Raw genomic sequence first — 27,500 nt, 5'->3', positions numbered from 1 at the left:
AATTCAAGATTAATCAAACATGACCTTCCAGGCACAAATCCATGTTGACTGTTCCTAATCAGACCCTGTTTATCCAGATGCTTATATATATTATCTCTAAGTATCCTTTCCATTCATTTGCCCACCACTGACGTCAAACTAACAGGCCTATAATTGCTAGGTTTACTCTTAGACCCCTTTTTAAACAATGGAACAACATGCGCAGTACGCCAATCCTCGGGCACTATTCCCGTTTCTAATGACATTTGAAATATTTCTGTCATAGCCCCTGCTATTTCTACACTAACTTCCCTCAATGTCCTATGGAATATCCTGTCCGGACCTGGAGACTTATCCACTTTTATATTTCTCAAAAGTGTCAGTACTTCCTCTTCTTTGAATCTCATAGTTTCCATAGCTACTCTACTTGTTTCCCTTACCTCACATAATTCAATATCCTTCTCCTTGGTGAATACCGAAGAAAAGAAATTGTTCAATATCTCCATCTCTTTTGGCTCTGCAGATAGCTGTCCACTCTGACTCTCTAATGGACCAATTTTATCCCTCGTTATCCTTTTGCTATTAATATAGCTGTAGAAACCCTTTGGATTTACTTTCACCTTACTTGCCAAAGCAACCTCATATCTTCTTTTAGCTTTTCTAATTTCTTTCTTAAGATTCTTTTTACATTCTTTATACTCCTCAAGCACCTCATTTACTCCATGCTGCCTATAATTATTGTAGATCTCCCTCTTTTTCCAAACCAAGTGTCCAATTTCCCTTGAAAACCATGGCTCTTTCCAATTTTTACTATTTCCTTTCAACCGAACAGGGACATAAAGATTCTGTACTCTTAAAATTTCACCTTTAAATGTACTCCATTTCTCTTCCACATCTTTCCCATAAAACAAAATGTCCCAATTTACTCCTTTTAAATCCTTTCGCATCTCCTCAAAGTTAGCCTTTCTCCAATCAAAAATCTCAACCCTAGGTCCAGTTCTGACCCTCTCCATAATTATATTGAAACTAAGATAATAAGAGCTATCTTTAAGAGCTCTATCTAACTCTCTCTTGAAAACATCCAGTGAACTGGCCTCCATCGCCTTCTGAGGCAGAGAATTCCACAGACTCACAACTCTCTGTGAAAAAGTTTTTCGTCATCTCTGTTCTAAATGGCTACCCCTTATTCTTAAACTGTGGCCCCTGGTTCTGGACTCCCCAACATTGGGAACATGTTACCTGCCTCTAGCATGTCTAGGGAGGGAGTTCCAGGATTTGACTCAGTGATGGTGAAGGAACAGCGATATATTTCCAAGTCAGGATGGTGTGTGGCTCGGAGAGCTACTTACCAGTGGTGGTGTTTCCATGCTTTTGCTGCCCTAGTGCTTCTTGCCAGTAGAGGTTGTGGGGTTTGTGGGGTTTGAAGGCTTTGTTTAAGGAGTCTTATAAGTTGCCTAAGATTTCCTTATATGCTCACTGCCGTGTAAACAGATTGAGGTTATAACAATCTATAATAACCCCCCTCCCACAATTTGCTCAGTGAGTTATTCCCCGCTATCAGTTCATTTGTCCACAGTGGTGCAGCTGGTAGAGCTAATGCCTCACAGCGCCAGATACTCAAGTTCGATCCAGACCTTAGGTGCTGTCTGTGTGGAGTTGTATCGTATCTTTGGGCGCTACGGTTTCCTCCCACATCTCAAAAATGTGTTGGTTTGTAGGTTAATAGGCCTCTGCTGCATGGCCTCTAACGTGAAGGGAGTGGATGTAAAAATGGGATAACATAGAACTAGTAGGAACGGGTGAACAATGGTCAGCGTGAACGCGGTTGGCCGAAGGGCGTGTTTCCAAGCTGTATCTCTAAATAAAACTGATCAAAACACTAACCTACAGGGCAGGGTTGGTGCTGTGCTTTCCTTATGTGTCAGCAGGGAACAATGCTGGTGTAACTGGGCTATATCCTCAACCCTTTGCTCTGAGGTTGATTCACTGGGCAACATTTACCTTGCACTGCCACCATATAAAACATTTCAGCATCTTATTGCCTTAAGAGGGCCTCGAAAAATCATACTGCATGAATCATGTTTCCATGTCCATGTTGCAGCTTTACAAAACACTGGTTAGGCTGCATGTGGTGTATTGTTTTCCATTCTGGTTATTTGAATAGGCTAGGCTTGTTTTCACTGGCCCAAAGAAGGCTGAGGGATAACCTAGTAGAGGTATATATAATTCTAAGAGGCATATATCTTGAGTCTGAAGAAGGGTCTCGACCCGAAACGTCACCCATTCCTTCTCTCCAGAGATGCTGCCTGTCCCGCTGAGTTACTCCAGCTTTTTGTGTCTATCTAAGAGGTAGGTTAGAGAGTCAGTGTCTTTCCCCATTTCAGGGTATCAAAACCAAGAGGACATAGGTTTATAAAGAAAGGAAGAAGTTGTAAAGGAGAACGTTTTTTTTTTTTACACAGAGTGATTGATATCTTGAACACACTGCCAGAGGTGGTAGTACAATCAGATTCTATTACTATTTTTAAGATGCACATAGATAGATTCAAGGCAGAGAAGGATGTATTCCTAATATGAGCAAATGTGACCGGTGTAGACAGCAAAGGGGTGGGAATAAAGAGAACATTTCTGCAGTTTGTGTCCATGACTGTATAATCAGCACAACGACAAAGCCAGTCCCAGCATGGATGAACTGATTGAGATTTTGAACATTTAGTGTAGAGATACAGTGCAGAAACAGGCCCTTTGGCTCACCGAGACAGTGGCGACCAGTGATCCCTGCACACTAACACTATCCTACACATACTGGGGACAATTTACAATTTTCCAAGCCAAATAGCCTGCAAATCTGTACTTCTTTGGAGTCTTTGAGAGGAAACTGGAGCACCCAAAGAAAACCCACGCAGGTCTTGGGGAGAACATAAAAACCCCTTACAGACCACACTCGTAGTCAGGATCTAATCCAGGTCTCTGGCCACTGTAAGGCAGCAGCTCTACCGCTGCGCCACTGTGCTACCCAAGCATTCGCCAGATGTGGCCAGATTTAGTCAATTCAATTTCACAACTTGTCACTTTGGTATGGCAACTACAGAGATCTCTGTGCTCAGAAGGGAGACATTCTGGGTTCCCTCTGTTGCCTGCTCAGTGATTGGGAAACCCAGCACATGACAATAACTGAGAAATGCACCAAACAATGCCACCTGGAACAAATACAATTCTAAAAGACTTGTTGAATTTTATTTTATAATTGTTAGTAGACATCACTGGTAAGTTGAGAATCTATTGTCTATCAGAATGATTCCTGAACTAGCAGGGCTCTCACTTCACCTTTTTTCTCTGTTGTCAGCCAGGCAACCTTGGCAGCTTTTTAGGTTGCCAAATGACAGTTTTTCATTGTTCTAACTGGGACGTGAGAGAATAAAACACTCTTGACTCTTGACTTACGTCGCTAATGTGTGGGATAGAACTAGTGTACGGGTGATCAGTGGTCGGCGCCGACTCGGTGGGCCGAAGGGCCTGTTTCCACGCTGTATCTTTAAATTAAACTAAAAACACTAAAACCAGAGGGAGTCGAAAGAAGGGTCTCTACCTGAAATGTCACCCAATTTCTTCTACCCTGAGATGCTGGCTGCTACATGGAGTTTCCTCGCACAATTAAAGTATGGAATAGTCTTCACCCTACCATAGTTACCCAACCAGACACAACTAAATTTAAGGTAGATCTTTTTTCCCCAAGAACCCATTTTTGCTTAAGTCCAAGTCAAGAGTCAAGAGAGTTTTATTGTCATTTGTCCCAGATAGGACAATGAAATTCTTGCTTGCTGCAGCACCACAGAATATGTAAACATAATACAGAACAGGAGATAAAAGTTCAGTGTGTTTATATACCATAGACCATATATATACACAATCAGGCTATTAAACTTGGCTCGGACAAAACTCTGAACATTAATAGCCCATTATCTGTTATTTGCAATGGTATATGGACACACTGATCTGTTGTGTAGTCAATGCCTACTATGTTCTGTTGTGCTGAAGCAAAGCAAGAATTTCATTGTCCTATCAGGGACACATGACAATAAACTCACTTGAACTTGAACTAATCAGATAAAGTGCAATAAGCTGTTATTTTTCAAAGTTTGGTTTGGTGATGGACCCTCCACCACCTCCAGTCTAAATTCCATTTAGAATATTTTTGGAGGACCAGGAAACCAGAAGCAAGAGTTACTCCAGAGAGTTACTCCAGCTCCAGGGAGTGATTCTGCGTTGGTTTTCAGCAGTCGTGGTGAGGCGGCGACAGGGCACCAATGGCGGCCAGATCTCCCACAATGCAAAGGGAGGGAGAAAGTGCCCGGCGTTGACCAGTTGCCGTGGCAGTGCGCATCTGCAGGGCGGCCGATGATGTGCTGCCCGTGGTTGCGCGCATGTGCAAGGCGGCCGGCCATGCCGGCAGATGAGGAATGGCCGGAGAGCAGAGAGCGGAGACACGGCGGCCCGGACATGGATACACGGATGGCAGGCGGAGACAGAGAGTGACTGAGAGAGAGGGGGGGCCCGCTCAGAGTTGAACGGCAGGTGTCCTGGGTTCTTGCCAAGCCGGGCAAAATGACAAAACTTTTAGGTTGCCTGGCGGGACGTTAGGTGGCCAATGGCATCTGGGCAACTTCGAGCCGTGACTAGGGAGGTAAATAAAGATCAACTACATTGCAGGGGTCACATTCTGGCCAAACATTGTGTTCCTCTTAGGCATATAGAATCATGCAGCAGGGCAGCAGGCTGTTTGGTCTAATTCTTCCATGCTAACCAAAATGCCCATCTAAGATCCTATTTGCCTATAGTTGACCCATATCCCTCTAAACCTTTCCTATCCATGTACTTGGCTGCCACATGTAGCTGGGGTAGAGAACCTTCTGCAAATGGTGTGCAGAAGGACAGAGTAGCCCTGCTGATGTGCCTGTGTTCCAATATACCTTGCTTTTCCAGCCCATTAGGTAAAATAACTGATGATACAGATCCACAACACAGATCACATATTCCAATGAGGTGATTTGTTTTAATTTAGCTTGAGGCACATACTCTACCCTGCTCAATTCTGATATAGCATGTTTCCATAACACAAATAAATATAACACAAATAATGAATTTGGGAGCACTATTTGTATTGCGTGTGAAAAATTGGTTATAAAGCAATTTTGATTGGGATCTAAAGAACCTCCTAAGAGATACTTTGAGAATTAACAAGCAGAAAAAAGGCTGTCTTTAGTGGGAGAAAAAACACATTTCCATGTAACCACCCTGCTATAATCAGACACCATTGACTCTTAAGAATACAGCTGATGCTTTAACCGTGGGTGGCCATTGAAACTGACATCATTTCCATTGAACCTTGTGCAACGATGGTTTATTAAACAATGTATGTAACTTTTAACATTTACTAGCTGGCAGTAACAAAAATAAGTTAGCTAGTGAAAAAAAACATTGTTTTTGAAAATCCTGCAGAAAGAAGTCTGAAACTTTCTAGTCCCTGATCCCCTTTCGCCGCTTGACATGATTGTTGTTTTAATACAATTTTCTACAACATAAGGATTTACAGGAACACTGCTATCGTGTTATAGCAGAATTCCCCATACCTTGTAGCTGCAATTCCCCATGTTACTCACCGTCCAGTAATAGTCCCAGTTATGTCCGATCGATCGATTGGAAAATATACAGTGGATGTGTTGATTGAAACTTCAAATCGAGATAACACTGAAATGGCAAAGTGGCAAAAAAAAAGCTGATAAAACAAAAAGGTTCTCATAGAAGAGCGAATGTGTTTTAAAATGTGGATGAAAGACCCCTCTCACTATTTGTTCAATGAGTTGACCCTGTTGGCTTCAGCCATTATTTACCCTTCAATTAACACTTCTGGGAAAAGTCTTTAGGGGCAGGAGCAAATGGGGTAACTAGAAAATAACCTTGAATAAATATCTGAATGGGTAGAGGTTCAATCTCTGTTTGTTCCATTGTGCTGCATTCTTCCTTTGATTAAAAAAAAATTGTCACATCTATGGGTTCTTGAGTTATGTTCTAATTAAGGATTGTGAATTTATTACAAGTCTGCAATGATCAATCTCCTTCTTTGAGACACTTTCTGACCTAAATATTTAATGCTTACAATTGCTGCACTACCATGAAAAGACACTAGATGGAGCCTGTTATTTCTTTTTCATTACAGGTTTCCAATCCAGAAAATTATAGATAGATAATACCAACATGAAGTCTAGAAGATAGTATTGTGTAGTGTTCTCTCAGTTCTTGGTTGTCTCTAGTTGCTGTTCACTGTCACCTCGTTGAGCCTCAACATTTTTGTTCTGCAAAAACATTTTTGATTGTCGGCTGCAGGGGCTTTGATTGCCCCGACTGCATATGGTTTGACTGCCTCGACCGCGGGAGAACAAAGAGGAAGAAGTTGAACTTTATTGCCTTCCATCACAATGAGGAAAGTGAAATCCTCTGTGATGGATGTTTATGTTAACTTTTATGTGGTTGTGTGTCTTGTTGCTTTTCACTTAGTATGGCTGTATGGCAACTCAAATTTCACTGTACCTTAATTGGTACGTGACAATAAGCTGACCTTGAAACCTTGACCTTGAATAGCAGTATATCTTCTGCTAATTCTTTTTGAAAACACATACCTCCAGATTCAAGGACAGTTTCTCTTCAGCTGTTATCAGGAAACGGAACTGTCCTCTCACCAAATAGAGAGTGGTCCTGACCTCCCATCTGCCTCTTTGGAGATCTTCGAACTTTCTTTAATCAGACTTGACTGGACTTTATCTTACCCTTTATCCTGTATTTCTACACTGCAGATCGTTTGATTGTAATCATGTATAGTCTTTTCACTGAATTGGATAGAACGCAACAAAAAGCTTTTCACTGTACACGTGACTAAATGAACTAAATTAAACTAAAATAATTTGTTCAGTTTCCCAAACCTCTCTGCACACCATCCTTATTTAAAGTCAATTTGAGCAGTATACAACACTTTCCAAAGGCTTCATTTGACACAACTGCAGTCATAACAACTGCCTGATCACTGTAGTTTTTTGCCATCTTTCTTCTTTCACACTTGTGTTGTGGTTGGTTGATGACTACATCATCCAGTTTAACAGGTGACACCTCCTTAGTTGCCATGTTTCAGCAGGACGATAGACACAAAAAGCTGGAGTAACTCCGCTGGACAGGCAACATCTCTGCAGGGAAGAAATGGATGAAGTTTCGGGTCGAGACCCTTCTTCACCAGGAAGCTTTGTTACCCTCTTCTCCCTCTTTTTGCTTAGTTCAGTTGGAGTTTTTGGTTTAAACAATCTTGAAGCTCAGATAATAATCCAGTCCGACAGTTCCGCAGTGTCTGAGTGGGCTAGAAGTAAATCTTGACAGTAGTCTGCTTCCATAGGATGAGGAACGTTATCCCTCACACTTCTTTTGTCTTCCTTGGAAGCAGTTTGGCTGTTATTACAACATTCCTTAACCTCGCCATTGGATTGTGGATACTGTGAGTTTGATGTTGAATGAGTAAATTGCCACAAGGCCACAAGTTCTAGCCATCCTCTCAACCACTTGCTTGCAACTCTCGCAGTGTTACATCCAGTGACGTACCTTAATGTACCTTTTTCATCAAATGCTTTGATGCATGAAGATCCTACAGCTTAACCTCATTGTTTAGTTAGTTCACTGAATGATCTTCATGGACATGGACTTCAGCAAGGCATTTGATAAGGTTCCACATGGTAGGCTGCTCTGGAAGGTTAGATTGCATGGGATCCAAGGAGAGCGAGCTGACTTGATTGAAAATTAGTGTCATGGAAGGAAGTAGAGAGTGATGGTAAAAGCTTGTTTTTTAAACTAGAGGCCTGTGACTAGTGGTGTGCTTCAGGGATCAGTGCTGGGCTCTTTGCTGTTTATGTTTTATATCAACAATTTGGATGGGAATTTACAAGGCATGATTTCCAAGCTTTCAGATGACACAGAAGTGGTCCGAGTCGCAGTGGAGGAAGGAGATTGAGAACCTCGTGTCCTGATGACAAGGACACAACCTTTCTCTCATTGAAGGCATTCATAAAATGGTTGAAAACTTAAAATTCCTAGGAGTATATATTACCAACAACTTCCTTCCCATTCCTCATTCCCTCAAACACATCTAGTAACTACTGCTCAAGAAGGAACTGCAGATGCTGGAAGATCGAAGGTACACAAAAATGCTGGAGAAACTCAGCGGGTGCAGCAGCATCTATGGAGCGAAGGAAATAGGCGACGTTTCGGGCCGAAACCCTTCTTCAGACTGATGGGGGGTGGGGGGGAGAAGGAAGGGAAAAGGGAGGAGGAGGAGCCCGAGGGCGGGGGGATGGGAGGAGACAGCTCGAGGGTTAAGGAAGGGGAGGAGACAGCAAGGGCTAGCAAAATTGGGAGAATTCAACGTTCATGCCATCCGGACACAAGCAACCCAGGCGGAATATGAGGTGCTGTTCCTCCAATTTCCGGTGTTGCTCACTCTGGCAATGGAGGAGACCCAGGACAGAGAGGTCGGATTGGGAATGGGAGTGGGAGTTGAAGTGCTGAGCCACCGGGAGTTCAGGTAGGTTATTGCGGACTGAGCGGAGATGTTCGGCGAAACGATCGCCCAACCTCCGCTTAGTCTCCCCGATGTAAATCAGCTGACGTCTAGAGTAGCGGATGCAGTAGATGAGGTTGGAGGAGATACAGGTGAACCTTTGTCGCACCTGGAACGACTGCTTGGGTCCTTGAATGGAGTCGAGGGGGGAGGTGAAGGGACAGGTGTTGCATTTCTTGCGGTTGCAACGGAAAGTGCCCGGGGAGGGGGTGGTACGGGAGGGAAGGGAAGAATTGACAAGGGAGTTGTGGAGGGAGCGGTCTTTGCGAAAGGCAGACATAGGGGGAGATGGGAAGATGTGGCGAGTGGTGGGGTCACGTTGGAGGTGGCGGAAATGGCGGAGGATTATGTGTTGTATTTGCCGGCTGGTGGGGTGAAAGGTGAGGACAAGGGGGACTCTGCCCTTGTTGCGAGTGCGAGGATGGGGAGAGAGAGCAGTGTTACGGGGTATGGATGAGACCCTGGTGCGAGCCTCATCTATGGTGGCGGAGGGGAATCCCCGTTCCCTGAAGAACGAGGACATTTCCGATGCCCTGGTGTGGAACGTCTCATCCTGGGAACAGATGCGGCGTAGGCGGAGGAATTGGGAGTAGGGGATGGAGTCTTTACAGGGGGCAGGGAGGGAAGACGTGTAGTCCAGATAGCCATGTGAGTCAGTTGGTTTGTAGTGTATGTCGGTCAGAAGTCTGTCCCCTGCGATGGAGATGGTGAGGTCAAGGAATGGTAGGGAAGTGTCGGAAATGGTCCAGGTGTATTGGAGTGTCGGATGGAAGTTGGTGGTGAAGTGGATGAAGTCAGTCAGTTGTGTGTGGGTGCAGGAGGTGGCCCCAAAGCAGTCGTCAATGTAACGGAGGTAGAGGTCGGGGATGGGGCCCTGGTACGTATTGAACAAGGATTGTTCAACGTACCCAACAAAGAGGCAGGCGTAGCTGGGGCCCATGCGTGTGCCCATAGCTACGCCTTGTGTTTGGAGGAAATGGGAGGAGTCAAACGTAAAGTTGTTGAGGGTGAGGACCAACTCCGCTAGGCGGAGGATAGTGTCAGTGGCTGGGTATAGGTTGCTCCTCTGGTCGAGGAAGAACCAGAGGGCTTTGAGGCCATCCTGGTGGGGGATGGAGGTGTAGAGTGACTGGACATCCATGGTGAAGATGAGGGGGTTAGGGCCTAGAGAGTGGAATGCGCGGAGGTGGCGGAGAGTGTCTGAGGTGTCTAGAAGATAGGCGGGAAGGGATTTGACCAAGGGGGATAGGATGGAGTCAAGGTATGTGGAGATGAGTTCGGTGGGGCACGAACAAGCAGAGGTAATGGGTCTGCCGGGAGAGCCGGGTTTGTGGATTTTGGGGAGAAGGTAAAAACGGGCCGTGCGGGGCTGGGGAACGATGAGGTTGGAAGCTTGGTCGGGCAGGGCGTGGGAATTGATGAAGTCGGTGATGGTGCTAGATATGGTGGCCTGGTGCTCGTCAGTGGGGTCATGGTCCAAGGTAAGTAGGAGGAGGTGTCCGAGAGTTGGCGCGTGGCCTCAGCTTTGTAGAGATCGACGCGCCAGACTACCACGGCACTTACCTTGTCGGCTGGTTTGATGACCCAATCTGGGTTTTTGCAGAGTGATTCAATGGCAGTGCGTTCAGGGGGGGGAGAGATTGGAGTGAGACAGGGGAGTGGAGAAGTTGAGGCGATTGATGTCGCGGCGGCAGTTCTGGATAAAGAGTTCCAGAGCCGGGACGTTACGAGAGGGGTTCCACGAGGAGGGGGCGCGTTGGAGACGGGAAAAAGGGTCATCATTGGGAGGCGAGGACTCCTTCCCATGAAAGTGCGCTGTGAGGCGGAGGCGACGGTAGAAGCGCTCCAAGTCATGGTGGGCGCGGAACTCATTGAGATGGGGACGGAGGGGGACAAAGGTAAGACCTCTGCTGAGGACAGACCGTTCTGTGTGGGAGAGGGGGAGGTCGGGGGGGATGGTGAACACCCGGCAGGGATGGGAGTTGGGGCCAGAGGAAGGCAGGTGGGTGGACTGGGGACGGGGCGATGTGTCGGGGGGGGGGGTTGTGGGTGTTGGAGGGGTGGTGGGTGGTCAGGGGGTGGGGGGGTGAGAGGGCTGTAATGTGGGTGGGGAAGAGCGGGGGTGACATAGTTGGAGGGGGATGGGGGAGAGTCAGTGATTGTTGAATGTAGGATTTATATCAGTGTATTTTTAAATGGTCCTCCAGATTAATTTACTGTGGAATCAAACAGATAACAAACTATTTTGGACAGAGCCTTACGCAATAATGAATAATGAGTTAATTAATGATTGTAAAGGAACTTCTGTTTAAACAAAGCAAACCACAAAAGTCTGATGTGTGAATTGGTTAATGAATAAATATGAAGTTTACAAAAATTATGTATTCAGTTGAACAATTAAAAGTTAACCGGGAAGATGGTTCAACAACGCTCCTGGAAATAGTGATGACCTTAAGAAGAATCTGGATAAAATCAAGACGAACGGAAGGGTATGATGATTGGGTGGGTCCAAAACACTGGTACAGATTAGAGAGCAAAATGGCCTTCCTCCATGCTGTAAATATCTGATGATGAGGGGTTACTCACCATACTCGGCGACGGTGAATGTCTTCCTTTGCTTCACCTCCTGCAAAAGAATCATAAGGTAAAAATGCATTCTGTCGGACAATTTGTCGAAAAACTTCAAACTTGCTTAAAAGCAGATCCCTCCCCGCAGGTTAATTTCTTCCACACTTTCTGATCCTAGGCACTGAATGTCACAAGTAATAACTGGAGAAAGATACAATACCAGTCATTTAAAAAAACTACTAATTGGTCATTTTGTAAATACTGGAGATGATGGGGGGGGAATTGAAGACTGTGTGGGCCAATGGAGGCTGTAGCAATCAAGATGTTTTCTACAGTGGTTCTAGCTACACATCGTGAGAAGCTATGGACAAGTCAAGACTCGACACAACCACTCTCTTGATATGTGGACAATGCTGAAACACACATTATTTATTGCCTACCCCTAATTGCCCTTCAAAAAGAAATGATGAAACGGGATAATTTGATTAGAGTAGGGGAGTTTCACATAGAATAAGTGGTAGTTAACAAGATTTTGTTAAAGCCCACCTCTTGGAGGTTCAAAATCAAGTCCAGATAAGGTAATAAAAGTATGTAAACAAAGGCCTGAGATTATTCCACTTCTGTATCTCCAGAAATGTAGAGGCACAGGGAAGTGCACAATAGATGCTGAATGTTCCAGAAATGATCAGATTGGCTGGAGCTCTCCAACAAAGGAACATCTGAGGGATGAAAGCTCTCAAGGTTATGGGAAAGATTGAGAGTATTTTACACTTGTGAGATGATAAATACCCTCACAGCCATTGAAATAATGCAGCCAACATAAATAAGGGCCATTTGCACCCCAGTCATTCCTTCTTCTTCCCTTTCCTGTTGGATAGAAGATACACATCTTGAAAGCACACATCTCCAGATTGAAGGACAACTACTTCCACACCATTATCAGACTACTGAACAGATGTTTTATGCTAAGAATGTATTCCTGATTCCCCAATCTACCTCTTTGCAGTCCCTGCGCTCTTTGATTTATCTGCATTTTTCTGCAGTAATACTCTAGGCTACATGGTTTGATTGTACCCATGTTTTACATGGATAGCATGCACGGTTTTTTCACTGTACCTCAGGACATGGAACAATAATAAATCAATACAACACTAATAGTGGCACAGCTGATACTGCCTCACAGCACCAGATTTCCATGTTCAATTCTGACCTCGGGTGCAGTCCCTGTCGAGTTGGCACATTCTCCCTGCAACTGCGTGGATTTCCTCTGAATGCTCAGTTTTCTCACACATCCCAAAGACGTGCAGATTTGTAGAGTAATTGGCCTCTGTATATTGGCCCTTGTGTATAAGGATTGGATACGAAAGTGGAATAACATAGAACTGGTGTGAATGTGTGATCTTTGGTTGGTATGGACTCGGTGGGCCAAAGGGCTTTTTTCCATGCTGTACCTCTAGACTAAATTAAATGATTACTTAACAATTCAGTAGGAGATTCAGGTAAGTCTCTTTAATTTGAATGCAGTAATAGTATGAAACTTTCTCCCAAAGTAAGTGGCTGTGGCAAGTAAAAAGGAGGCTGGATAAAGGAATTGATAGAAGATACTGTAGATGCAAAAAGCTGGAGTAACTCAACAGGTCAGACAGCATCTCTATAGAGAAGGAAAGGAATGGAGGGTTATGGTCTGAGCGCAGGTATATGGGACTAGGGGAGATTATGTGTTCGGCACGGACTAGAGGGGTCGAGATGGCCTGTTTCCGTGCTGTAATTGTTATATGGTTATATGGAATAGGTGACCTTTTGGGTCGAGGCCCTTCTTCAGACAAACACATTGAATTTTGGATGATGAAGTCTTAGGTGCAATATATAATCTCAGGGTTTCACTTTTACTTTACTCCCTTCACCCGATCTGTGAAGCGATGCAATGTGATTGATCGCACTTACATTAAATGCAACCTGGATCTCCCAGTCGCCTTGTGGAGAGTTGGCAGACAGTTGAAATTCCTTGGAGGCAACACCTAACGTAGGTTCTAAGTCCAACCACTGTTGGATCACTGACCCCTGTGGGCTCTGTCAAATCAAAAAATCAATTTTATCATTGAATTCAATCATTTTGTGGAATTTTATACAGAAGCTAGGACTCAAATTGTAGCACAATAAATGACTGGGCGATGGGAGCCTCGGCTGCGGCAGGAGCCTCAGCGGCAATGTGGGCCTCGGTGGCGGTGGGGCTCGCGGTCGATGAGCGTGAAGGGGAAGACAATGGGGACCCGACGTGAAGAACAATGAAGGACCCGGCGTGGGGTGACCACAGCGAGGGATGGTGGGATACTGGTGTTGGGGAGGAGGGGCACTCTGGTTTAGAATCCTCTGCCAGGGGATAAGTCTGTGTTTGTTTGTTTGTTTGTTTGTTCCGGTTAAGGTGCTGTGCACACGGCAGCCAGACAACAGGTGCTTGTCTTTTTCTTTTTGTTTTCACTTTTCATTTCAAGTTTTTGTGTACCTTGTGTGTTGTGACTGTTGGTAGACAAATGTTCCTCCCGGGATGAATAAAGTTTTATCGTATCGTATCGACATTGATATAGCATTTATGATGTGGTAAAAGAAAAATCAGTGTATTTTCACAGGATTGTCATCAAGCACAAACAAGTAGATATTTGAACATTTGTTCTTGGAATGTGACATGACCCAGTGGCACAACTCATAGAACTATTAAACTATTCCACTGGAACTGCGAGTAGAACTATTAATTGTACAAAAATATTTCAGCCCTTAACATTTAGTCAGAGCTATGTTTCAATTGCAAATGATGGCCAGAGATATCAATGGCCATCTCATTTACACCACAGGATTCAGACAACCATGCTTGTGATACAAGGAGAGGCTGGATAGGCTGAAGCTGTTTTCTTTGGAGTGTAGGAGGCTGATGGGTGACTTTATAGAGGTTTATAAAATCATGAGAGACATAGATAAGGTGGATAGTCTCGGGGTGGTGGGACTGTCATATGCTGAGAGAATGGAGCGGCTGGGCTTGTATACTCTGGAGTTTAGAAGGATGAGAGGTTATCTTATTTAAACATATACGATTATTAAGGGTTTGGACACGCTAGAGGCAGGAAACATGTTCCCGATGTTGGGGCAGTCCAGAACCAGGGGCCACAATTTAAGAATAAGGGGTAAGCCATTTAGAACGGAGACGAGGAAACACTTTTTCTCAGAGAGAGTTATGAGTCTGTGGAATTCTCTGCCTCAGAGGGCTATGGAGGCCGTTTCTCTGGATACTTTCAAGAGAGAGCTAGATAGGGCTCTTAAAAATAGCTGAGTCAGGGGATATGGGGAGGGCAGGAGCGTGGTACTGATTGGGGATGATCAGCCATGATCACATTGAATGGCGATGCTGGCTTGAAGGGCCGAATGGCCTACTCCTTCACCTATAGCCTATTGTCTATAGTCACAGTCTTTTTCCCAGGGTAGGAGTGACTAAAACTGGAGGACATCGGCTTAAGATGAGAGGCAATGTTTTCACAGGGAGGCAGTTACAAGCTGCCAGAGGAAGTGATAGAGGTGGGAGCAATTACAATGTTTAAAGGGCATATAGACAGGTTTATGCGTAGAAAAGGTTCAGATGGATGTGGGTCAAATGCAGGCAAATTAGATTACCTCAGGTAGATACCATCGTTGGCATGATAATTTGAGCCGAAGGACCCGTTTCCATGCAGTGGATAATTCTATGACTAGAACATTATGAAAGATCTAAAACAAGCGCTGTCCATAAGGTCCCATGCAAAATGGCAGAGCCACCATATTGTTATCGATGGGAAAGTATGCTTTAGGAAAATTGACCATTAGAATTTACTGTGGGAATTTACTGTATGAGCACTAGAAAATTGTTTCTGAAACACTCCTTTGGTGCTTTTTGGGGTTTTGCAATTATACCTCAAAAAGTTATACCTCAAAAAAAAATGTAACTGGTTATAAAATACTGTGATTGTGTCAATGTTGTGAAATGAATGAGGCAGCGGACAGTTCAAGGTAACATTTACGTCCATTATTATAAGAAAGTCACAAAATCCGAGGATGATGGAGATCAAAAAGAAAAGCAGAAAATGGTGGAAATATTCAAAAGGATTTTTGACCTGAAATGTCAGCTGTTTTTTTCTTTCCGTTAATGTGCCAACCTTCTGAGCGCTTCCAGCTTTCTTAGGAAAAATGTTCCCGATGTTGGGGGAGTCCAGAACCAGGGGTCACAGTAAGAATAAGGGTAAGGACATTTAGGACTGAGATGGGGACTTTTTCCACCCAGAGAGTTGTGAATCTGTGGAATTCTCTGCCACAGAAGGCATTGGAGGCCAATTCACTGGATGTATTTAAGAGAGAGTTAGGTATAGCTCTTCGGGTTAATGGAATCAAGGGGTGTGGGGAGAAAGCAGGAACAGTGTACTGATTTTGGATGATCAGCCACGCTCAATAGGCCAAATCGGCCACTCGTCTATTTTCTATGTTTCTATGTTTCTCTGCCCATTATTATGACCCTCACATACGTGTGCTCAAGGCTACTTTACAGGCAGGAACTTGTCATGTGGGCAAAGGTAGAACATCCATGAGGCAAAGGGGGACGGAATCAGTTTTCGCAGGAGGCACCTTTTGGCTGAGTGTTAGGAGTTGACCTTGATGTGAAGTGCCGTGTGGTCTTGAACACCTGCCTATTGCAGAAGATTAGACCTGGAACCTCACCAGATGACTCAGCTGAAAGTCAATCACATGCATGACACCGAGACAGTGAATCGAGAAAACAATCGCTGGCAAAAAATGCACTTCAGCTTTTATTTCTATAACTGGCGGCACAATCCCTAAATGGACAACAAATAAAACAAAGGGGCTCATTCAGATCACAGCAGAGCGAGTGTTAGGAGCATATATCACACTCCATTCCATAAACGTCTCACATAACTTCCTGGTGAACCTGTAACCTATTCAATTTCATGAACATGACCCATGCAAGTGTCATGTTGACATTAGACTTTTTTACCCAGAATTTTCTGTGCACTTGAATCTCATCCTAGTTCTCAATTGTGAGATTGTCGCAGCCTCATTGGTGGATCATTGTTCAAAGGGTTATTCAACAGCAATCATAACATTGCATTTCACATAAACATTAAAAGGCAAAATGTACGACCGATATGTTCTAATCTAGGAGGAAGGATTTAAGCAGCATCTTAGAATATGCAAGAGAGGTAGAGAGGACCATTCCAATCCCGAAGCTTATGATCTTTTCAACAAGAGTGGTGAGTGCTTGGATTGCACTGTCTGAGAGAGTCTGAGAGGTTGAAACTGGGTCACTGATAGCATTTAGGTGAGAACTAGAAGAACTTCAGCAAAGAAGGCTGCAGGGCAAGGGTTGTGAGATGGGTTTAAAATGCAATCTGTTTCTCTATCTTTTAGTCTGAAGAAGTAGTTCCGAAGAAGAACATGAAATGTCACATATTCCTTTTCTCCAGAGATGCTGTCTGACCCATTGAGTTACTCTAGTATTTTGTGTCTATCTTTAGTATAAACCAAAGGTTCCCAACCTGGGGTAAATTTATCCCCAGGGGGTAAATTTCACCTATGCAGGGGGTAAATTTGTTGATTCTGCATGTGTACATATTTTCTCTCATTGACTGACTGTGTTTGGTTCTGGTATACCAGTATCTGTTCATCATTAGTTGTTCATGCATAAGTGAAATAACATTGTTATGTGCTATTAAAGTTGCCAGGGGTAAACAGGACAAAAAGGTTAGGAACCCCTAGTATAAACCAACATCTGTGGTTCCTTCCCACACATGGGTTTAATATTGGTGTTTGGCATGGACAGGTTGGGCAAAATCGCATGTTAACACATAATGTGTATTTCTGTGACGATGAACATACCATAGTCTTTATACCAGGAAAAATAAATTGGAAAGGATTTTATTCCTGGAATATGACGCCAAAGCCGACAAGGTCAACATTGTTAGAATAAAGAACTGCAGAGGCTAGTTTATACCAAGGGTAGACACAAAGTGCGGCAGTAACTCAGCAGATCAGGCAGCTTCTCCAGAGATAAAAGGATAGGTTGACAGGTCAGCACTGATGTTGTCCTAATTAGGTCTTGGAGTGAATGGTCTGCAAGAGCATTTCAGATGGCAATTAGGAGCATTGTCAACAGTGGATATTTCCACAGTAGACTCGATGAGCAGTTGAACTTCACGAAGGTGCTCAAGTTCCTAGACCAAGTATAAGCAAAGCTGCAGAAGACCGACCAGACACACAGGTATGGGTATTAACTATCCAGGCCTCAACTTCTAGCTCCATTCAACTGGATCTTGGCTAATCAACATCTAAACTCTGACTACCCATGGTTTGGGAATCCCCAGGACTCTTGTCCACCAAGAAACTATGCCAAGTTTGAACTAATTTATTAAAACCCTGGTCTCAACAGCTCTTTGGGAGGCATGATTTTCACCTCTCAACTCCTATTTGCATGTAGTCATGCTACCTGTATCAGCCCTGAACATCCTGGATTGTTGGAAGCTGCAACAAGTAAAATTACAATGTTTAAAATACATTTGCACATGTACATGGATAGGAAAGAATGACAGGGTTATGGACCAAGGGCTAGCAAATGGGACTAGACCAGCGAGACATCTTGGTTGGCATGGACGAGTTAGGTCAAAGGGAATGTCTCCAAGCTATAAGTCGATGTCTATATGAGAGTCAACACCTAGATTTAAGATTTACTGGGGACTTGAGGGGAATTAACTCACATGGGCAACATGATTGGTATGGACAGGTTGGGCCAAAGGGCCTGTTTTCAAGCCATTTAGTTTCTTGGGCTTTTTTTATCCAACCAACAAGACCATGATCAAACTAAGAACTTACTCCAAATACCCAGCTTTCTTCCCATTCCCAAATGCCTTTGGTTAACATAAATCTATTTCTGCAGGATCTATACATGTAACATCTGTTTTTATTTTTTTGTTTCTCTCTATCCTAATCACAACACGTCACTTTTAATCTACTAACGACAGCTTTGTAACCATCAGCATTGGACAACCTTGGTCCCACCCTATGAGGGATACTCCCCTTGCTCTCCCATCCCTCTTCTACCCTCTCTGCAACTTCAAACAGAATAATATTTTTCTCACTTTCTTATTCTGACAGAGACTCCTTGACCTCAAAAATTGATTTTGTTTCTATTTCCTCTGATGCAGTTCCAGAATTCTCTGATTTAGAATGCAACCCTAAGTTATAAACTAAAATCTGTAAACGGAAATACTCAGCAACTCGGCGTTCAAATACAGAGAGAGAAACAATAGATATTTTTTCAAGCCTACAACCTTTCATCAGAACAAAGAACAGTGCAGCACAGGACCAGGCTCTTCAGTCCATAATGTCCTTGCCAAACATGACACCAATGTAAACATATCTCCGCTGCTTGCTTGTGATCCATATCCTTTAATTCCTTGCATATCAATGTGCCTATTTAAACACTCTTAAATACCACTATCGTATCCACTTCCACCACAATATCTGTTGGTTCATTGCAGTAAACCACCACTCTCTGTGTAAAAAACTTGCCTCGCACCTGGCCTTTAAACTTTGCCCTTCTCATCTTAAAACTATGCGCTCTAGTCTTTGACATTTCGATCCTGGGAAAGGGGTTGTAACTGTCTACTTTATCGATGCCTCGCATAATTATATATACTTCTATCACGTCTTCAATGCTCCAGAACCAAAGCTTGTCCAACCTCTCCTTATAGATAATATCCTCTTATTCTGCAGCATTCTGGTAAACATCTTCTGCACCCTTTTCAAAGACTCCAAGTTGTTCCTGTAATGGGGTGACCAGAATTGCACACAATACATCAAATGCAGACTGACCAAAGTTTTATTAAGCAACAACATGACTTCCTGACTCTTATACTCAATGTCCCGAATAATGAAGGCAAGCATACCATATGCCTTCTTTACCACTCTATCTATTTGTGTTGCCACTTTCAGGGAGCTATGGATACTTTTTAGTTAGATTCTGAAATATTTCATTGTCATTTAACCTTTGCACTCCAGGTATTATCTGTAAGGAAATATAATTTACATGGTTAGTCCTTATAGTCTGGAATGCAACGTGATGGTAGTAATGGAGATAGATTCATTGTAGCATCCAAATTGGAGTTGGATGAGTATATGAAAGGTAAACATTTGCAAAGTATGGGGGTGAAAGAGCAGTCTAGTGACAACTCTTACATGAAGCTACTGCACACTGGTTGGGCCAAATGGACTCTATCAATACTGCAAGCAATTAATCTATGATTTTAACTCAGCCTGTATCTCTGGAGGACATGGAAAGATGATGGTTTGGGTAAGGACTCATCTTTAGATCTATGATTAACACAATTCAGATCAAAGATTGAGTTATGTGCACGCACATTCATGTCACTGTCAGCAACATCTAGATTAGTAGCTGCTGGGGTCACACTTAAGAATTGTCAAGTAGCACTTACAGAAATGATGATATTTATTTTGCCCAGGTACGGCTTCAGATCAGTGTAGATGCAGATGGATCGAATTTTCACAATCTGTCCTGCTTTGTACATTGCCTTATCTGTCTGAATCATTGCAGAGACACTCTCCAGAATAATTTCCAATGTGGAGCTATTGGAAAACAGCAGCTTCTGCCCTTCATATCCCTCCACTGCCAATTCATAGTAGCCTTTCGGCAGATCTTCCTGGAGTTTGAGAAGGAAAAACAAAAATGTCTACATGTTGCAAATAATAAATTTACTCTGATAGTCAAAAATGTGTATTGCCCCATATCAATCCTTTAGCCATTTGTAGATATTTGTCTGTGAATGAACAATAAACCCACAATATTGTGATGTCTGCATGTTTTGCTCGACTTGTGATACTTGCTCACTTGTGACTTGCTCAATTGTTTTCAATAGACATCTAAAATGGACGACAAAATCTATCATCTGTAACCTCCTACCCACAAACAATTTCAGAGGTTGCCTTTTCCTTTGCCCCATCATTTACCTTAGACGTTCACAGACATAATCCTGCCACCTATCCAATGCACATGGATATGCAGGAAATGAAGGGATATGGAACACATGGAGGCAGAGACTTGTTTAAATTGGCAAGGATATTATGAGCGCAAGTGCATAACCCTGTGCAGTACTGTTTAATGTTGGACGTTCACCCGGTGGCCTTGCTTTTTTCTAATCATTTTTGGCACCAAGGTCTCAATCTTTTTTGCACTTTTTAAAAAACATTTTAATGTTTTGCAGAATATAGGCATTATTTATGAGTAATTTATATATAATTTATGTTTTTAGGTATTGATCTATTCTACGTGTCCTTGATGCAGCACCAAACAAGATTCTCATTATATTTTCATTTTCATTATCTCACCGTCCTTGTGCATCTGACAATAAACTCTGCCTGACTTGTGTTCTTTTGGGAAGAAACAGCAAGAATGGGTTAGGTCCATTTTGCATTGATTGTAGGATTGTAGGGGTTCTTGTACAGAAATGTACTTCCCTGTAACATTCTCGATGTCTGATGTTTTTGTAAGAAATGGATACTTGAATATACAAAGGAAATTTAAACCATATTTTTTATGATCAGATATAATACTCCCAGTTGTTCTTTCAATAGTTCAATGCAATGGAATATAAACTCCTTCCTGCACTTGCATGATGGAATACTTACCGCAGGCAGGATCATTCTTCCTATAGTACCTGAAAGAAATAAGGTCAGAAATAGTTTATATTAATAAACTAATGAGTGTTATTGAAAATATTCAAAGAGTGATAGAAATGTGATTCATTCCAGCAAAGAGGTAAACATAAGAATATATTGGTATTGGTTTATTATTGTCAAGTGTACCGAGATACATTGAAAAGCTTGGCTTGTGTGCTATGTAGACAAATCATGTACATGTGTACAATCAAGCTATACACAAGTACAACAGGTAGTGGAAAGAGAAAAATACCAGAGTAAGGAATATTGTGTAACAGCATTATAGCGTCACAGAGAAAGGTCAGGTTATGAAAAGGTCTTAAACATGGTAGGTTGGGAGATATAAGAAATAGATCCTCCATCCATACATGTTTGCTCCACCACTTATCAGGATCATGGCTGATCAATACCCAAGTGCCATTCTTTGGAGTCACAGAGTTTTACAGCACAGAAACTGGCCCTTGGACCCAACTCGTGCATACCAATCAGATTTAATGGCCTTGCTTGATCCACTTGCCTGCTTTTGGATGTATCACTCTAAACTTTTGCTATCCATATGTGCATTTTAATGTGTTTTAAATGTTGTATATATAAATTATCCCTCAGATCTCATTTAAATGTTTTCCCTCTCACCTTAAGCCTATGCCCTCTAGTTTTGGCACTGCCTCGCCCTGGAAAGAAGATTGCCACCATTCACCTTATCGATGCCTGTCATGACTTTGTAAACGTGTACAAGATCATAGAAGAGTACAGCACAGAAACAGGCCATTCCAACCACAATATCTGTGCCAAATATGATGCCACATTAAACTAATCTCTTCCAGCGCATTATCCTTATTCCTCCATTCTCTGCATTTTCACATGCCTATCTAAAATCATCTTATCTGCTTCCACCACCACCCCTGGCAGCATATCCCAGGCATCCAACTTGTCCACATATCTATATTAAACATTCCCCTTTCACAATGTGGAGTTTATAAACAATAGACAATAGGTGCAGGAGTAGGCCATTTTGCCCTTCGAGCCAGCACCACCATTCACTGTGATCCTACAGTTAATGGGATAAGAAGGTAAATGCATATGCAAAGAAAATAATACCAGCTTAATCTTTTTTGGTGGCTTTTGTAAGTATTCCAATTACACCTACAGTACATTGTCTCTGGGAAAGGCACTAGACTAACAAAGTTCTTAGTTCCCTTACATGGCAGCTCTGAGTGACGCCCAACTATTCAGTCCACTGGCCTTCTTTTCTTTCAATCTTTCAGATTTGCAAAGAAAAGAAATGTGGAAGCAAGTCCCTATTCAGATGTATGATCAATTTACAGGACAACAAAAGTTTAAGGTGCAAATTAGACAACCGGTTTGTTGGGTGAGAAGCGAAGTCTACCTAATAAGTATTATTCTGAAATTTCCCAAGGGTTGAGATTTTATAGTGTCATGCACATTACTTTTGAAACCCAAGCTTGCTATTTGTTGATGGTGGTCAGCATGGGGTCAACATATGCCCTCAAATATGATATACAATCCTGTCACAAACATGCAAGTCTTATTCTCTGTGGTCTTGTTTCAAACAGTAAATGGAAACTTATATGATCATTTTCAATGTGATCTTTTTAAATCAATGGATTGGGTAAGCCAATTAATCGTCATACTGGTATTATTTCTTATGTCCTTTTAGAAAGTGGCTGCAATATGATATTCAACAGCTCCCCCCTCCGAATGTTATTCTTTCATCTTAACATGCTATGATTTCGCAAGTGCACTCTGCAAACCTTTCTCAATTCAACAGACGTTAAAAAGGCAGGATGCTGGGATTAAAGGCAGGCGGTCTGCTGAGTAAAGGAGCAGTAGAACTAGCAACCGGCACTACCTCCAACAAAGAGGACCAGCATTTAAAGTTCGCTGACCTCACTAGGGCAAACAAGACAATGCACCAATTAGTCTCACTTTACTTCTGAGGACATGCTGTCTAATAATGCTGTTTTTAGGCTATTTTTTAGGCGACTACAGGCGACTAGGCTGTCGCCACATGGTCGCCGGGGTGTTGCCTGTACGGTCGGGAGTAGTCTACTCAGTCGCCCAAAGAGTCGTAGCGTCTTTCTGGTCGCCGCTGGATTTTCAACATGTTGAAAAATTTTCGGAGACAGTCAGCGACATTGGGTTTGACGGCAATGAGCGTAGCTTGACTTCTCCTGACATAGGTGCAGTCGTAGTTGGTGCCAAGTTAACGTAGGTTGTCATCAGGTGACGTAGGTTGTCGCCAGTGCTGACCTGGTTTTTTTTGTTGTTAAAGTAATGATTCTATTTCAAATTTTATGACTGTCGCCTAAAAATAACCTAAGTTGGGCAGGGCCATTACTCTTTAAAATTCACTCTTCTAATAGTGAATAACATTAATGGTGTTCTTAACCTATTCTTCAGTACTTTCACGGACTCCATTTATACTCAATGTTTCTACTTCAGATATTCACCAAGATGCATATCTACTCATGATCACTTTACCTGTGGGATGTTTCTGTGCACATATTGGCTGCCACATTCTCTACATCAACGATAGACACAAAATTTTGGAATAACTCAGCGGGACAGGCAGTATCTCTGGAGAGAAGGAATGAGTGACGTTTCGGGTCGACACCCTTCTTCAGAGTGAAGGGCCTCGACCCGAAACGTCACCCATTCCTTCTCTCCAGAGATACTGCCTGTCTCACTGAGTAACTCCAGCATTTTGTGTCTATCTTTGGCTTAAACCAGCATCTGCAGTTCCTTCCTACACATTCTCTACATTTATACTATCAAACTGCCTCATTGGTTGTCAATAATCTGGGAGAGCTCTTGAGATTTTGCTGCAGAAATTGTACGTTTTTTTCTCCAACAATTAAGGAGAAATGCTGTTTCCTTACCTTAAGCTCCCTTTCAGTGAAAATCCATATCAAGAACGGGACTAAGGATGAGGTTAAAAACGAGGAAGATGGCCAATAGACACAATGCAGACTAGTTGGGATCACACAGAGGGAAATGAGGGAGAAGCATTCTTTCTTAGTAATTTTCTAGGATCTGGGCATTGTAGGCAAGGCCAACATTTATTGCGTATCCCTAGTTGTCCTTCAGAATACAGTGGTGAGCCACCTCCTTACATTTAGAGTAAAGCTCTCACTGCCCCCATGCTCTTCTTCCCCAGAACCACTTGACCTAACCCAGCATGGGAGGAACTCAGCAAGTCAGACAGCATCTGTGGAGGGAAATGAACAGATGATGTTTCGGGTATGGGCCTGTCTTCAGACTGACAAAGTAAAGGGAAGATATCTGGAAAAGAGAGGTGGAGAGAGGTGGAGGGGGAGAACTGGGAATAGTGAAGACAGCCAGTAGGATCATTGGTGCCCCATTCCCTTTCCTGTTGGAGATCTATCAGAAGCGGAGCATCAGCAGAGCCATCTCCATTATTAAGGACCCCTATCATGCATCACACCAAATCTTCTCCATTCTGCCATCTGGGAAGAGGTACAGGAGCATCAGCTGCAAAACCAGCAGGATTCTACACAGCTTCTTCCCACAGGCAATAAGACTGGTTAATGGACTGTGTCCCCTCCCCATATATCATACACCAACACATCTAACCTCGCCCATACTTTGACAGCTAGGCACCTGTCAAAGCAAAGCCACTGTTCGGTCTGAATGTCTGTTTTTATTTCAATTATTAGGCCTATTTTAGATATGGTAATTAAAAATGTTAAAGCTATATTTATTTATTCTGTTTTTATTAACTGCACTGACGGGAACTGATTGAGAAACATTTTTTTTGTTTCATCTGTGTATGTATGTACTCAGTTAAAATGATATTAAAGTAAATACTGAGTACTAAATACTGAAAGAGCTGGCAAGTGATGGACTCATGTGCGGAGGGATTAATTGGCAGATGAGTCAGGTAATAATAATAATAATAATAATAATAATAATAATAATAATAATAATAATAATAATAATAATAAAAAATACTTTATTGATCCCCTCAGGGAAATTCAGATGTCCAGAAGCCCCCAACCAACAAACCCACAGATTCAAAACGAACGCAGACAGAAAATACATAGAATACAATGTGGACACTACCTGAGAGCAATAAATACTTAAAAAGACCAATAATTAACAATTAAAAATTTTAAATTGCAAAATGCATCCCCCTACAGCCTAGCGGTCCGAATTATAAAATCTAATGGCTGCAGGGGTGAAGGATCTCCTGAACCGCTCCGTTCTACAGGGCAGGGAGAGGAGCCGGTTGTTGTTCCGAGTGCTCTTTTGACTCTCCAGAATTACATGGAGGGGATGCCCGGGGTTTTTCAGGATGACCTGCACCTTGTGCCTCATACGCCTCTCAAGCACATGCATCCCAGAGTCTACTCTCCCCTCCAGCACTGAGCTAGCTCGTTTAACCAGTTTGACCAGCTTCTTGTTGTTTTTTGCACTAATGCTGTTGCCCCAGCAGACAACAACATAGAAAATAACACTTGCAACCACAGTGTTGGGGTTGGGGAGGTAGGGGAGAGATGAGTGGTGAGGGTAGATCAAGGGACCCTCTGCTGTAGTTCAGCTGGTGTATATTCACGGGGCAGCCCAGAAGACCTATTTACCAGCATTACTCCTGGCTTCTCACCTGGGTGGAAAGTGCCCTCAGCATGTCTCAAGCTCATGTTGTTCTTGCTGAGATGCGCTGTTATTTTCAGAGGGTCCTGGCTATCATCCAACAAGCTGACACTGAATGTCATATTGTGTCTGGTTGGCAGCCTTTTCGGTGCCGTGATGATGTAGGTCGGTCTTCGATGCACAACAAAAATAAATATAGGTTACTCATTTAATTTCATACATCCAGATCATCTTTCCCTTTGTGGTTCCCCTAAGGCATAGCTGGTAGAGCTGCTGCCTCACAGCTCCAGCATACTGGGATCAATCCTAACAGTACATTGCTTACACCCTGTAACTGTGTGTGTTTCATCCAGGTGTTTCGGTTTCCTTCCACATCCCAAAGACATGTGGGTTGGTAGGTTGATTAGCCACCGTAAATTGCCCCCAGTGTGTAAGTGAGTGACAGAGTCCAATGAGATTAAATTATGATTAGTAGGAATGGGTGTTTGATAGTCAGCACAGAACAAAATGGATGGTGTTGGGTCTCTTGAAGAACATTCAGCTGTATCAGTCCCCAAGGCTTGATGGGATCTATCCCAGGTTATAGAGAGAGGCAAGAGATTGCAGAGGCCTTGAAAAAGATCTTTGTATCTTCTCTACTCAGTCCTGGCAAGCTGGAGAGTAGCTAACTGGTCTTTTATTTAAGGGAAGTAGTGATAATCCAGGAAATTATCGGCTGGTGAGCCTCACATTGGTGGCAGGGAAACTATTGGAGAGGATTCTTAGTGATGGGATTTACTTTAATTTGGAAGAAATTAGGATAATTAAAGAAATTAGTATGGCTTTCGGTGGCGCAGGTCATGTCTTACTAAACTTGATTGAGTTCTTTCAGGAGATGACAAAGGAGACTGATGAGGTTAGAGAGTAGATTTCTACATCAGTCAGGTGTTTGACAAGGTTCCTCATTGTAGGCTGATCCAGCATATAAAACTTATGTGATCCCTGATAACATGGTAGTTTTGATTCACAATTGGTGGCTTAACTGTTGAAGACAGCGGGTAGTGGTTGACGTGTTATTCTGGCTCGGTCTGTGACCAGTAGTGTTCCAAGAGAACTAACCTGGCTGAATATGTAGATTGGTTGTTTGGTAAATTTGCAAACACCACAAAATTTGATGGAGTTGCAGACAGTAAAGAGGACTGCAAAGGATGAAGCAGGATTTTGATCAGTTAGAAAAGGGCAGAGAAATGGCAGCTGGAGTTTTTTTCAGCCAAATGTGAGGTGTGGTATTTTGGGAGGTCAATCATAAGAGGAAAATATACAGATAAAGGCAGGATCAACAGCATGTAAAAAAGGATCTTGGAGTCTAAGTCTATAACTCCTTGAAAGTAGGAACATCAGTAGATAGAGTGGTAAAGAAGGGTATTGTATTCTTGCTTTCATTGGTTGGCACACTGAGTGTAAGAGTCAGGAGATTTTGCCGTTTTATAGAATTTTGGTCAGGCTGCATTTGGAGTATTATGTGCAGTTCTGGTTGTCCCATTACAGGGAGGATGTGGAGGCTTTGGCAAGGCTGCTGAAGAGTTTACCAGGATGCGGCAAGGATTCAAGGGCATTAGCTAAGAGACGAATTTGGAGAAATGTGCTTGTTTTCTTTAGAGCATTGGAGGCTGAAAGGTGACCCAATAGATGTAAAATACTGGATGGCATTGGATTGGATTCAATTTATTGTCATTGTCTCATTAGAGACAAAAAAATGGATAACTTCAAGGTCGGAGTGAAAAGTTTAAAGGAGATATCCTTGGCTAGGATTTTGCACAGGGTTGTAGCTGCCAGGGGTGATGGTGAAAGCAGATATAATAGCGGTGTTTATGAGTCTTTTCGATAGATATGTGAATATGTAGGGAATGGGAGGATATGGAGC

General features: G+C 42.9%; 1 protein-coding gene across 1 annotated transcript in view; it reads right to left on the bottom strand.

The window, feature by feature from the left end:
• Positions 1 to 27,500, bottom strand: part of cd109 (CD109 molecule) — a 112,015-nt gene that overhangs the window by 83,733 nt on the left and 782 nt on the right. Inside the window, exons 2-7 of the mRNA XM_033026045.1 lie at positions 25,608 to 25,768; positions 20,933 to 20,961; positions 19,723 to 19,947; positions 13,145 to 13,270; positions 11,219 to 11,258; positions 5,640 to 5,727 (exon numbers count right to left, since the gene is read on the bottom strand). Coding sequence (XP_032881936.1) covers positions 5,640 to 5,727; positions 11,219 to 11,258; positions 13,145 to 13,270; positions 19,723 to 19,947; positions 20,933 to 20,961; positions 25,608 to 25,768 — 669 coding nt within the window. The remainder of the gene's footprint in view (positions 1 to 5,639; positions 5,728 to 11,218; positions 11,259 to 13,144; positions 13,271 to 19,722; positions 19,948 to 20,932; positions 20,962 to 25,607; positions 25,769 to 27,500) is intronic.

Source organism: Amblyraja radiata, chromosome 8 (genome assembly GCF_010909765.2).
Source record: "Amblyraja radiata isolate CabotCenter1 chromosome 8, sAmbRad1.1.pri, whole genome shotgun sequence".
NCBI lineage: Eukaryota > Metazoa > Chordata > Chondrichthyes > Rajiformes > Rajidae > Amblyraja > Amblyraja radiata.
This window is presented reverse-complemented; position numbering and strand designations above follow the sequence as displayed.